This window comes from Paramisgurnus dabryanus, chromosome 4 (assembly GCF_030506205.2).
Source record: "Paramisgurnus dabryanus chromosome 4, PD_genome_1.1, whole genome shotgun sequence".
NCBI classification, from domain to species: Eukaryota; Metazoa; Chordata; class Actinopteri; order Cypriniformes; family Cobitidae; genus Paramisgurnus; species Paramisgurnus dabryanus.
This window is the reverse complement of record NC_133340.1, coordinates 36,912,766-36,927,122: the sequence shown is the minus strand read 5'-3', so window position 1 is coordinate 36,927,122 and position 14,357 is coordinate 36,912,766. Positions and strand designations below refer to the sequence as shown.

The 14,357-nt window shown below is 37.0% G+C and overlaps 1 protein-coding gene and 1 long non-coding RNA gene across 3 annotated transcripts in view; one reads left to right on the top strand and one right to left on the bottom strand.

Moving 5' to 3' along the window:
- Nucleotides 1-2,551: 2,551 nt before the first annotated feature.
- On the bottom strand, nt 2,552-11,630 carry noctb (nocturnin b). 2 transcript variants are annotated; one of them, XM_065254419.2, is made up of 3 exons: nt 9,982-10,693; nt 6,419-6,694; nt 2,552-4,095 (listed from the first exon to the last, which is right to left on the bottom strand). In XM_065254419.2, the coding sequence occupies exons 1-3, from the start codon at nt 10,115-10,117 to the stop codon at nt 3,239-3,241; spliced, it is 1,269 nt and encodes a 422-aa protein (XP_065110491.1). In that variant the 5' UTR covers nt 10,118-10,693; the 3' UTR covers nt 2,552-3,238. The 2 variants fall into 2 exon arrangements, with proteins under 2 accessions (XP_065110491.1, XP_065110492.1); XM_065254420.2 differs by lacking the exon at nt 9,982-10,693 and adding an exon at nt 11,478-11,630 and having other exon boundaries at nt 2,568-4,095.
- Nucleotides 11,631-12,208: 578 nt separating this feature from the next.
- LOC135735571 (uncharacterized) overlaps nt 12,209-14,357 on the top strand; it is a 53,970-nt gene continuing 51,821 nt past the window's right edge. Inside the window, exons 1-2 of the long non-coding RNA XR_010527656.1 lie at nt 12,209-12,269; nt 12,404-12,484. This is a non-coding gene — a long non-coding RNA (uncharacterized lncRNA). The remainder of the gene's footprint in view (nt 12,270-12,403; nt 12,485-14,357) is intronic.

The following is a 14,357-nucleotide window of genomic DNA, read 5'->3' as shown; positions in this document are numbered from 1 at the left end:
CATCACCAAGGGAGCCCAATTTCAATGAGCTATTTTTTCACATGCTTGCAGAGAATGGTTTACCAAAACTAAGTTAATTGGTTGATCTTTTTCACATTTTCTAGGTTGATAATAGCACTGGAAACCCAATTATAGCACTTAAACATGGAAAAAGTCAGATTTTAATGGAATGTCCCCTTTAGCATTTGAGATTAATTACTTTCTGACCATCAAGTTTAATATCAATTAATGATTTAATTTGTATTTCAATCCGTAATCTTACTCAAATATATCATCTTATATTTTCCCTCATCTATAATCGTTGCATCCCTAATGAAGAATGATTTTATATAGAAAACAGTAAATCACAAAAAATTAGCTGAGTTTTTACAGGCAGGGTCACATGGCCAGGTTTTTTCCTGGATGAACTCTTATCCCCTCAAGTTCACACAGGTAGCAGAGTAACCACAGGTTTGTACCTGTACTATATTTAACAGAAATGCTAAATGCACAAAAATAAGCTATGCTAAAAGTGGTACCGCCAGACCCGGAGATCAGCTGAATGGATACCAAAATGGTACAAATGTTTAACTATAGGGGAGCTGGAAAATGTGCATAGGGGTGGGGAACCCTGGTCCTGCAGGGCCACTGTCCTGCAGAGTTTAGTCCCAACTGTAATTAAACACACCTGAAAAATCTAATTCAAGTCTTTAGGATTATTTGAAAATGAAATTCAGGTGTGTTTGGTTAGGTTTGGAACTAAACTGTGCAGGACAGTGCCCCTCCAGGACCCAGGGTTCCCCACTCCTGCTTTAAAGTGTAGTCCAAATGCTTAACCTGTTGTATATGTTTATGTGAGTTACATAAAATGGCTAAATTGGTTGTGCAGTAATCAAGGCAATTAAAGTTATTTTGACAAAATTAGGAAAAACAATGCTCACTAATAAACAGTATACAAGTAAATAAATAAATATAGTCAGACTAAAAAAAATTCAGAAACCTCACAGAAATGATTTTTGATTTTTTTTAGTTGGTGCAGAACACTAGCATTTTAGGATAGCCAAACAATATCAACTGTTACATACCCAAAAAATCTGTAAAATTGATACAAATTTGGGACCCAAAATTATTCAGACTGTTTTGCTCAAGTGTTTTTGTTTAATTGCTAATGTGACCTTTTACACCACAGACTGAACAAAATTAAAGCGATAGTTCACTTTAAAATGAAAATTCTGTCATCATTTACTCATCCTCATGTTGTTCTAAACCTGTATTAATTTTTTTTTCTGATGAACACAAAAGAAGATATTTTGAGAAATGATGGTAAACACACAGCAGTTAAGTGACCATTGACTTTCATAGTAGAAATAAAAAAATATGATGGAAGTATTGTGATAAATGACTAAGAAAATATTTTGACAGTTTGAGTAAGTTGACAGTACCCATTAAATTCCATCATATTTTTTTATTCCTACTATGGAAGCCAATGGTCACTTACTGCTGTGTGTTTACCATCATTTCTCAAAATATCTTCTTTTGTGTTCATCAGAAATACAGGTTTAGAACAACATGAGGATGAGTAAATGATGACAGAATTTTTAAAGTAAACTATCCCTTTAAGCATTGTTTGGTAATTATCTAATTGTGTACATAAATTTAACAGCTGATTGCTATTCCAACTACTGTAATTCATTTGTGAAACAGTCTAACAGAAGGATGGACAAAACCTGAGAAATACCAAATAGTTTAAATTCAAATTTTATTACCATTATCTTAACTCTAGAGAATAAACTGTGATAATGTGAAAAAGGTGTCTGAAGAAATTTTGGTTTGACTATATATAAAACCATGGGAAAAATTAAGGCACCACTCCAGTTTTGGCTTTAAACATAATATATATGTTTTGTGTGACAATTTCAGTCCAATGTCTGTTGAGTTCCAACAAAAGCAGGAGTGACAAAGTCACCCAACAGCAATGTAAAAGACTCAAAGGAAGCCAAGACCCATGAAAGGTGTGAGTTATTCCAGCAAATATTCATTTTTAAGTTGATCCTTAAATACATTTAAAAACATTATCATTGTGTTGTTGAAAAATGAATTTGAACTTGTCTTTGTTGTTATCAAGATCTGAAAAAAAAGGATGCAGTTATTTTGACCCCCCATTTAAATTTAAGTTAATGCAAATATATATATATTTCCTGAATTTGGCAGTAATCTTGACAAAATAACAGGATGAAACAAAAATCATGTTACTTATAAACACCTACCTATAAATAGTAGATTTAGAAAAATAGAAAAGATCTTAAAGTTGTTTGTAATGTTTTTCGTAGCAGTGTATAATCACTAAAGCAGTGATTCTAATACTGGGGGCCCTAAGATGGTGCCAAGGGGCCCCAGTTAAATTTTATTATAAATTAATTTATTATAAATTCTGTGTAATTAAATATCAGAAAAATAAGGCTACTAACCAAGAGCACTACATTGTATAATTTAAAATGTTTGTTTGATTCAAATTTTATGTCATACATTTTCTATGGGGCACCATGAAGGGATGCACGCCGGAAAAGTTTGAGAACCACTGTAATAAAAAATACACGTGTATTTGAGTATCTTATAATGCACCTGCAGTACTAAGTTCTGCCACAGAGTAGCAGTGTGGTTACCAAAACAAAATGTCCTTTACAGTTCGCCCAGATATTAAGCCTATGATTTAAAGCTCATGTGAAAGGAACCAAAAATGTGATATGTAATTTCTAAATGGTCTATTTGCAGCAGACCAATAGACTCTTGTGAAGCTAGTCTGAGCATGTTACATATGAACGTGAAGGCAATGATTCATACATTTCTGACAGTCCATGAAAGACAAACTGTTTTTGTTATTTTGACACCGTCCTAGACTGACTTTATTTTCAACACCCTGCATCAGAAATACAATGCGTTTGCTTGATATATTGTATACAAGCTTTACCAATATAAACCAAAAATATTTGCAAGATGAATTCTTTGTAATTTTTGTTCAAAACCTACATTCTCAAAGTCATGAACACACAATAGCAACAGAAATATTTCATCGAATAAAAATACTGTTATCATTATGTTCCATTTTATGTAACAAATGTAAGTAAATAATTTGAATAATCTACAGAATAGGTTGAGAACAACATGTGTGCAATGACTGCACCACTTATTCAGGAAACAACATGTTGTGCCAAACGGCAACTTGGTAAATGTCTTGCGTAACATTTAGTGAGTCTGCATGTTATGAAACAAGTGTCACATCCTTAAAGCTGAGGTCACAGACAAGAGAGAGGTGATCTGATGGGTAGTTATAAGAAGGAAGCCTGTTTGGTCCGATTTGTTCTGCTGTAGGAAAGTCCAGAAGCGCATTAACATGAAATGCTCTGTGCGAATACCACACGTAATCCAGCGTGTCACAGCTTTCCCCACTGGTGCGGATCTTCCACGTTGTGTAAGGTGGCTCGGTTTTCCCATCCGTGCTCAGGCGCTTGTACGCACTGTCCAGTCCAAGACTCGATGTTGCGAAATTCCTGTAGACATCCTCCGTTGGCTCGGCGTTAAAATCACCACATACTATCAGAGGAATGTCGGAATCAGCACTTTCGTCCGTCTCTACCTTCTGCGCGACGTTCCTCAGGTTCCGCAGCAGATCCGAACCCTGCGCGCTACGTACGACCTCCCAACCGCTCCTTGCCTTCAGATGCGTTACAGCAACGCAGAATGCCCGTCCCGTTGCCTGGCAACGCAAAGTAGCGATGATCGCTACCTGATTGGTTTTTAGCATCATGGCGGACAGTCTTAAGTTTGTCGTGCTTATCAACTGGAAGCGTTTGTGGTTGAAAAACAAGGCACAGCCGTCAGGGCCGTTGTTGTTTTTCACATCCAGACACGGGGACCACGGTTTGGGGCAGAAACTGCTCTGGTATCCTAAACTGGAAAGAATGGGCTGAAACATGTCAAAGTAGTGATCGACTTCCTGCAGACAAACGATGTCAGGTCTGTAGGTCAGGATCTCTTCAAGGATCAAATACTTCCTTTCAGGCCAGTTCAAAGCATCCATAGGGCACTTGACAAAACTGTCCATACCTTCACCAAGGGCTGCGAAGAGACAAAAAAAAACAAAACAAAAAAACACAGTTGGTGACTTTTTTTGTAGGCCAACCTGGAAGTGGGTGCCACTGCAAAAAGTCCATGGAATTTTTCCATAGGCTTTTGGATTATCGCAAAAAATTAACTCTGTGATCAACTAAAGGTTATGATGCAGGATGAGAGAACTAGATAACTAATTTTTGTGTTTTGCCTAAAACAATTTCAGCCCTTCAGCTCTCTAAAAGTCATTTAATAATGGAGATGACGTACAAAAAGAGGAGTGCTGCCGGTCCCCAGGATTACAGATGAGAACCACTGCTTTACATCATCTGTCAGTCAGAAAATTGGCTATCACACTCTCATATCGTCCCCGTTTCTGAAATCTCATTCTCCATATTTAGCTATTTTAATTTTTGTCATAAATCATTATTGTTGGTTACCCTTTATGTTTGTTAGGTTTTGCAAATATTTACCCATATTTCAAGAAAGCAAACAGAAACCATTATATGAATGTTAATTTTAAATGCATTGAATCAATCAACACTTTTGCCCCCTTTATTAATGTTAAAAAATGTAAAAATATATACAAACCACCATTACGGTGATCAGTGTTTGCTTTAGTTAGGCCCTTGTTTTTTTCATTCTTTTTCACTGCTTGTGTTTGTTATGTAAAAACGCATTGGTAAATATATTGTTATTTGTGGTTAGTTGCTTTTCAAACTGAAATAACTTCTGCATTTGTTCTATATGAAGAAGTTGGTCTTTTCGTGACAGTTCTGCTTTGCAAATTCATTGTGACAATGCAGAAAAGATGCTGACATCAACCTTAAAGTCGCAATGAAATTGAAATGAAAAACTATATATGTATTTTTAATAGTGTGGTATTATTAACAAATGACTTATCTGTGAGCTTCATTATTTTTTAAAAATTCGTGTGTGCTCATAATCTTTAATCAAAAATGCAAATCTCCTCCCCTCCTCAAAACGATCTCTCTTCACTTCCGGTCAAAAGTATGGCAGGTGGGCGGGGTCCGGGAGAAGATCGCAGTGATTAGCAATTAGCAACACGACCCAACTTCAAACGATCCAATCAGATCTCGATGGACAAATTCAAATCCAGCCCTGCCTTATTTCATCTCAAAAGCCGTTTCATTCGGATATACGTCACCACGGGGAAAATAAGGCAATCGCTACTTCCGTTTCATGGCGACTTTAACATTACACATCCTACAAACCTCAACAATAGTGACAATCATCAAACTAATTTAGATAAACTGGATTCATTGGAGTTTAATACTATGCTAACCCTTGCAGCATGATGCTTACTTCTGTTGATTGTCACCATTGTTGAGTTCCATACACTTGATGTCATGAGATGTCAGAGATTGATATCAGAGACTGATTCATTAATGTAACTTTTTTGAGTGTATTTTTATAAGAATATAACAGCCATAACACTGCATTCATCTAACACTGCAGTATCACACATTATTTACACATCATTAACACAACTCACTCTTATTAAAGTAAAACCACAATGATTAATTAGCCCGGTCCCATTAGATCTTAGTTTTCTTGACAACAACACATGTATTTTAAAACATTGTTAAACCGGCAAAAACTTGAAATAAAATCCCAAGGCTCAACGGCCTAACTAAAGCAAACACTGATCACCATGATTTGTGGAAATGTACATATTATTTCAACATTAATGACACATGCAATCGTGATATTGATTCAATGCTATTAACATTGACAAATGAACAGTTTTAAACACTAATTCCCTGGTTGCTTGCTATCTGGGCAACCAATTTAAAGCAAAAAAGTGTCTTTTAACTTAAACAACACAGCGTTTAATAATTTAAAAATAAGTTATTTTTAAAATAACTTCTTAAAAAAAAATGCTGACATCAACGTCATCATTAATCATCCCACAACCTTAACAATGGAGACAATCATCTAACTATGATTGTCATACAAGCTTTAAGAAGAACAGTGACAATATAATTTATAGCACAACATGATTTACCAAAGTATGTACTTTGATCACCAAACCTACTTCTAAAATCAGAAAGCTGTGATTGGCTGATAAGGATGTTGCTAAAGAACAAACAAAATTTGGCCGAACTGTCCTGTGTATTTAATTTTTGACCCTGCCTGTGAAAACATAAAATCATCCTATACATAATGTAAAGAACATTCTGTGAAACTATAACCTTGATATCTTTAACATTGACTGAGAAAGGTCATGTCAAAATTTAAATGAGATTGAAATCAATAATTAGATGATGAGACTTCAGCCTGGATTTCACAGACAGAGTCAGATATATACCTTGTGCTAGTACGTTCCACTGCATAACCCTGATCGCAGTCTGCCTGGGGTCTCCATTCCCAGTCTGAACAAAAGTTCTGTTCAGTCGGGGTGGCCTGTTTCTCAGAACCTCTCTACATTCCTGCAACAGCTCCAAAGGGTCCACCGGGTCCTGAACCAGATCCAGGTCGCTATTGGGATTGTATCCAGAATCACACGGTTGGGGGAGAGCAGGGCTGCTGATGGTCTTAGACAGGGCACTGAACAATCCACTAATGCTGCTGCCCATGGAACATGCTTAAAGAAACAAAACATATTTTTGGCATATTAAGATCTTTTAAATTGCAAGGCATTTTCTCACAAAAAGCAATTCTTTTGAACTTTGTATAGTGTGCTTATTGTTAGTATCCCTGTAGTTTAACTAATTATACACAGAGAGTTGGTAGTGAGGTGTTGGTGACAAACATCCACCGGCACTTTAAGAGCTGGAAGGCATTCTTGCATGTAATAGCCCTATTGATTTCAAAGTCTCAGTTACATGCGTATTCACAGGTGTAGCCTTTATCTATTCAGAAAAATTCATGGTTGTTTACACCTGAACTCTAATGTGACCTGAATCAACTGAACATGATTCACGACTCTGTAGATCAGTTAAGGTGACCATAAGTGCCTTTCTTCCTGGACGCATCTTCTGGAAGTCGTATTTATTGACCGCATACGCCATTCAGTTAAAAACATAAGACATACAATCGTAGTTTCATTCTTACCTTAAAATGTAACGGATGTTTTTTTGTAATAATAATAATAATCCTCTATGACGTATGCGGTCGACAAATACGGCTTCTGGAAAATGCACCGAAATCCAGTCCAGGACTCGTCCGGGAAGAATGGCATGTATGGTCACCCTAAGATCAGTGTTCCTCAAACAGGAGTCCGGGGCCAACTAGGGGCCTTAACAAACCTCCATGGGGGCCTCAAGACAAAACTAGCTAGAACAACTAAAAATCAAGATATTTATTAGTGTGTGCAGGGCTCCAGACTAACTTTCTTCACTAGGAGCACAGTTGCCCCCAACTGAAAATTTTAGGGGCGCAACAAGAAAATTTAGGGGCACACACCGTAAATCAACATGCAAACCAAATATTCACATTTTTACTAATTTCCACTGTATTACTAATAAACACTTTAATGATAGATGCAGAAAGTACAATGTGCTGTTTCAAATTGAGTGTCACATTTTATTGTGCACTTTTGGAAAAAATGTCAAATTTACTGGTTGCACATGTGCGACTGGATGTAAAATTCAGTGGCACACTCTCAAATTTTAGGGGCAAAATGCCACCATTTGGGGGCAGTCTGGAGCCCTGGGGCCTCATTTATAAAGCGTGCGTACGCACAAAACAGGGCTGGAAAAGGGCGTACGCCAGTTCCCACGCAAAGGTTATGATTTGTAAAAAAACACACTTGATGGGAGAATTGGCTTGCAGGGTGGGATATTAGGATGATTCATGTACGCACACTTGCAGGTGATCTGTGATTTATAAAGGGAACATTGCTTTGTTTTATAAGTCTTCATAATTTTTGGTGTATGCCATTTTTGGCTTTTGTGCGTACGTAGACTTTTAGTAAGAATCCTACGCACAGTTTTATACATGAGGCCCCTGGTGTGGGTACCATTTTTATAACATTTTATGATATAAAAAACATTTTACTGATTTTAATGTAACTCGGGTATGTATGCAAGGAGTTTTTTTTTAAAGTCATACTTTTAATAATTTTTGATAACTTGTAAACTAATATTCAAATACCTTGGATATCCATGTAAATACTGTTTTGCATACATTTGGTAATCATTCACTGAAGCCATGGTATTTATCAAAGTCTGGTATGGTATCATATTGTAACATATGGTGTTACCATCTGATGCCATCATTGTACCATGGTACTGCCATAATACATTCACATAGCAAATATCAGACCAACATCAGACTATAACCAACAACATCCATCTGAATAATTGATCTGAAAACAATCCACTCTTACCCTCCCACTACTAGTCCACAGTACACAGAGGGTTACTATCCAAACTCAATGTTAAACCCAGTGGCGGTCAGTGACTTCTCTTCCGAGAGGCACAAATTCAAAATATGTGTTGGTTGCGTCATGTTAACCAAATCCTGCATGAGTCTTGTCAAAATACGTGCCTGCTGCACATGAGTCGAAAGTGTTTATGTTGACATACTCACAAGACACTTACTCAACACTAAACTCTGATTACACATGAGATGAAGTAAGTATCTGGCAAAAGTGAGCGTCTCTTTTATCATAAACTCTTTTGACTTGTATGCAGCAGGCTCGTATTTTGACAAGATGCATGATGCACATGGTTCACATGACCCGGCGAACACATATTTTTACATGACGAGCCACACACATGATAAGCTACTGTAAATACATGTTGTGACGAGCTTCGCATCATGTTCCTCCTTGAAACAATAAGTCACCGGCTGCAACTGGTTACACCCAAGACCCAAGGGCAGGTGAACAGCAAACCTTTAGACAGCAGAAGTAGAGACTTCATGTGACCATATGGACTCATATACGCTGAGTGCACAGATCAGGAGGTTGTTACGGTCGGGGTACATAATGTAACCATGTTTCAACATGTGATTATATGCATGTAACATAGCCAAACTAAACACATACCACATGCCACAAAGAATAGTTGTATAAAACCCACTCTTGGCCAACAAACCACATCTTGGGTTCTGATAAAGTGTGACAAATGCCAATTTCCCCACATGTGTTATTGAAAAAAATGACGCATGGCATACAGGAAACTGTGCAATGTTACAACATAAGTGGTTTGTTCAGTCTTAAATCTGTGTACATTTTTACTGTTCCTCTTTGCTTTAAAAAAAAAAAACCTATACCGTATATATCATCTAAATTCATTGTCTAATTACATTTAAAACCTGCTAACTATTACAGTGTTTTTTTTCGATAAGTACCATCATGGTGCTGTAGAGCCTACCCAGCAAGCAATAGCAGTCATTTCACCGTCTAGGACTAGGTTGACTATAGACCCAGGCTTTGAGTGCCCCAGTTTTAGCCAAAAGAAATTTTGTTAAATTTTTTCCAAAATTACTCAAGAGATGTTTGATATTCCATCATGTAAGCAAAGTCAAAGGCGATTACAAGGTGTTTGGTTTTATTTTTGGCCTATGATTAGACGTCTAATAAATTTTACAACAGACGCAATTTTGCCTTGCTTTATTCTTAACGTCGGGGGCTGTATTTGGACGCCAATTAAATGCAAAATTGCTTGCTGGGTTGGTATTCCCTAAAAAGGGTTTTCACAGTGTAATAAACATACATTTATTTTTTTGTTGTAGACCTATTTACAGTTGCACAGCTCTAAAATGTGAGTTTGACAATTACAAAATATCCTTTATCAATATCCATGAACAACTACAATTTCATTCAACCTCAATAGAAATTATTTTGTATTTACATGTCATGAAAATACCATGGTTTTCGTATCATTCACCATAATAAAGTTACATGACATTATCATGTCTTACCATCACTGTACCAGGATTTCACCACAGTACTTTTACGGCTCTGCAGATAGGAAACAAAAGCAAACCCTATACAAACTAGTCCTCCAGGAACTTTTGACCTGGGCATGGCACAATGTTCAGATAAACATGGGAACATCTTGTACTTACAGTATTTCAGAGCAATGCCAAATAACAATCCCACTGTTCCTCTCTGCTTTGTGTGTCCTTTAGCGTGAGGTCAATGCTTAAAAGTCACCGATCAAAAATAGCTTCATCAACACAAACAGAATGAGTGGAAGTGCATATGGCGCTCTCTTGGGATTACAGAGATTCATTAAAATTCAATCAAATAGTTAATGTGAAACGAATCCCAAACACTCATATGTCTATCCATCAGATCTCCTGAAGTTTAACCCCTTAGTTGACCCCCTGCTATACTTGCCGTAAAAGCCGTAAATGGCAGCTGGAGAGGTCGTGGGAAAAGCATACAAGATAAGATACATGAGCTTTGTGTTCAGAAAAGCTCATCAGATCTTTATCAGTGTAACAAATAAGGAAAATTGAACCTTCACACCTGGGATTTGGGAATGCACTACAGTATTGCACACAAAAAATATTTTAATAACCAGTATTGGCAAAATATTGTAAGCGGATAAGATCTTTTTGCAGACTTGCATGTTTTCATGTCAGGTTACAGAAGTACTAAACTGTGATCTTGTCTGTACTACATTAAACACTTAATGAAGAATATACATATATATTATAAATTTTTATTGAGTACAAATTATAAAATTATGAACAAAAATATTTTTTAAATAAAATAATGATCCAAAAATACATATTAAAGGTAGACTACATACCAGATTAAATGTTTATTTTTTTCATTCAAGCATGAACCATGTTTTTTGGCGTATTGGCAAAACAAAACCATTTTTACTACAGTACTAATCATGGCTTATCCAAGTTTTTTTTTTTTTTTAGCAAAATCATTGTAACCACAAAGTAACTAGTTTAAATATAGGAACATGTTGTTTGGTTTTAACTATAGCAAACCTATTGTTAATTTTCGGCCCCGTTGTTAATTTTCGTAAGTGTGCTGTTATAGTTACGCGCATGCGTACTTTTTTTTTCTCAAGACGTATGTTACACTGGGTAAAGTACATTTAAAGTATAATATCTTCATAATCGCATACGTTGCCACAATTCCATTACATTCATGGATTTGGAAGACGCTAAAAGCATCTTTTATTAATATGCGTTTCTCGGGAACGAACACATAACCTCGCGTTGCTAACACAATTACACAACTACATAAACAATGATTTATTACATTATGTTTCGTAACACTTAAGTATTTAATGTAGTGAAGAAGACACCGTTTCTGGTATATAGGCTATAACTTGTGCTCTGTTGGACCGAAACAGAAAGCACACGGAGAGAAGAAGTGATAAAGGATTACAGCTATAGAGTTATATTAAACGTAATGGTGGCTATTCATAGCCTTATTCATCACTCACCAGATTGGCGTATACTGGGGTTAAACTGGTCCTCTTGTCGGTCTGTGTTACTTGTGTGTATCGATGCGAACTGCCTGCGTGTGTATGATCACGCTCGCTACGCTACAAAAACAGCTGTAAACCAAAGCAAGGTCATAGGACGAACTGATCTCGCATCAGCGGAGTTACAGTGCCATCTACCGGATCGAGGCAGCGTTGCATAGATATATAATAATCTTCCTCGAGGGGGAACAATCTGGGTGCATGCAAATCTCATGACGTTCTTTAATCCTTCGGGAGATAGTATGTACGATGGAAATGTATTTATGTAATTATATTATTTTAATAAATTAAAATCCACCCAGCAATATCTTTGAAATGATCAACAAACACGGACCACCCACAAACGTCTATAATTGGTCCTTCATGTGCATCGCTGTGAAAAGTAACATATATCGTGTGCCAACGATAAAATCCGGTTATTAGAGTATATTTAAAAAAAAATGACACAGAGAAACGTTTAAAGCAATTTAACTGTAGTTCAGAAGTTACATTTAATAGACTGCCGAAAGTTAAATAAGAATTACTTTGTAGACTATCGTACGTGGACTAATTAGACACAACATCCGGGCGGATCTCTAAGCCCCGCCCATATATTTTAATGAAGCACATATTAGATATTTTTTCCCTAGCTGTAATAAACATAGCTTTTGTAATTTTAATTGTTTACATCTTGTTTATGAAAATACAGTAAGTGCTGAAGGCCAAAGTCTGTCAAAAGATTTCAAAAACATTTCCACAGCAAATAGTGAGGTAAGTTAAATTTATCGTCATCGTATTGTCAAATGTCTATTGCCTTAACTTAACATTGTGCCTCAATTTGATAAATTGTGGCCTGATTTTGACTGAGCTAACTGTCTTTTATTTTCCTTGGGCATGATTATCAGCTAAAAATGCCAGAAAACCCTCTAAAACCAGCCAGCTACACCAGCTAAACCACCCTAAGCTCAGTAGGGCAACAACAAACGGTATGTCTCTTATCTCCATTAAAAAACAGACAATAGGCTTTATGCCCAGCTGCACTACTTCCTGAACTTCAGCCAGCTCCTTGGTTCCTGTCTGCCATTATTGGACAGACTGATTAATCCAGGTGTGTCTGATTATTATTGTTGTGACTACTGAGGTCAGGCACACCTGGATTAAAAATGGCAGACAGGAAACAAGGAGCTGGCTGAAGTTCCGGAAGTAGTGCAGCTGGGCATAAAGCCTATTGCATAGCTGTGCAAATGTATTGCATTATTTTTTTGGCATGCTTGTTCAGGTGGGCCTTGATCTCTAAAACTAATTTCTCTTTGTATTCCACTGTGTGTGTAGCTTATGAGGTGTAATGAAGCATATGGACAAGATGGAGCCAGATTTATAATAACAGCGAGGGGCATGATAAATGATAACACATTAAGTTAGCTGAACCATAATTTATTAGAGCAAGACAAGGGAATGGGATAGTAAATCTATGAATTAAAAAAGGTAAAGAAATGGGAATAAAACATGAAAAATAACACAGGACGAACTCAGCTGAACGTTGAATGGCAGTGCATGGTGGAATGCGAGAATAGAGTTTAGATTGAGATGTTTCATTTATTGATCATGACAAGATGGAGATGATAAAGAATACTCTGCATACCCATAATCGCCCGATTTGTGATCAGTTTAAAAATACCAGCATATCAGCTATAGCATAAATAGGTTGCGACTGAGTTGCCCTTGAGACTGGCACCTTAACTCCATTTGCTTCCCGGGTGCTGCAATGATAGCTGCCCACTGCTCTGGGTGTGTGTTAACTACTCACTGGATGGGCTTTCTGGGAATAACAAACCTTGGAATGTTGTGACTGACCTATCAGAATCAAGTATTCCAGAAAGCTGTGTACTAAGTACAGTGAACAACACTATAATGTTCTGTAGCTCAGTTGGATGAGCATTGTGTTAGCAGTGCAAAGGTCATGGGTTTAAATCTCAGAAACGCACATACTGATAAAGTGTAGGGTGCAAAACATTAAAGTGACTCTATTTCTTGCTAAAAACATTGTTATTTTGTGTATAATTTGGTAAAATACAATGTGTTTGCATAGTTTATGGTTAAAACACAGATTTTGTAAAAAACTCATAAATCTGAAAAGCTCTGTGTACATATGCGAAACGCACATAAACAGACACTTTAAACAATAAACTGACACAAAGACATTAATTTGTGTCATTCTGAATACAACAGTGAGTGGTAGTTTAGCATACATTACATGTGGGACCTTTTGACGTGATAATGTAATATGTAAGGTCACGGAGGGGCATCTGAGGACTAGTGCAAGCCGAGAAGTTGTGGTTAAAAAGTACATATTTTTGGTGAAAACGATGATCGTTTGGCTCAAGCGTGCCGCACAAGCCCTGAAAAGAGAAGCCAAAATGTCTCAATCGCCCCCCAGTGACCGGTCCCAGTATAGGTCATAAAGCCCGCCTCCCCATGTTATTCAATGGGACTTGAGACCAACTAAAAAAATTAATTACACTTTAATTATCTTTTTTCCGAAGCTGGTTTCTGTCATTTACTGTAGTTTTTATCATGCTGATGTAAATTCAAATGTTTGTTTTTAAACTAAGTTTGTGTTTAGTTAGTTATTTAATATAAAAACGGTGGTGTCACGTCATGATTGACAGCTGTGATACGTGTGATTTGCGCATTCTGCTAGAGCGAGGGCAGGGCCTTGATTTCGCGGCTTTACTTCCTGCTCACTACTGCGCAGGAATGGTCCCGAAATTGCTACTGCGCAGACTCAAGATCCAAGATGTCAGTGCCATATTGGGACACTGGCCGCTTCACTTTTCACCAATGGAAGAGAGCGAACAG

Bases quoted from the DNA above. Each gene is read 5' to 3' on its own strand.
- noctb (XM_065254419.2), bottom strand. From the start codon at position 10,117: ATGTTCCCATGTTTATCTGAACATTGTGCCATGCCCAGGTCAAAAGTT. The intron at 6,695-9,981 runs GTAAGACATGAT...TGTTTCTTTAAG, and splicing joins GAAATCCTGGTACAGTGATG to CATGTTCCATGGGCAGCAGC. The intron at 4,096-6,418 runs GTATATATCTGA...GTCTCTTCGCAG, and splicing joins GTGGAACGTACTAGCACAAG to CCCTTGGTGAAGGTATGGAC.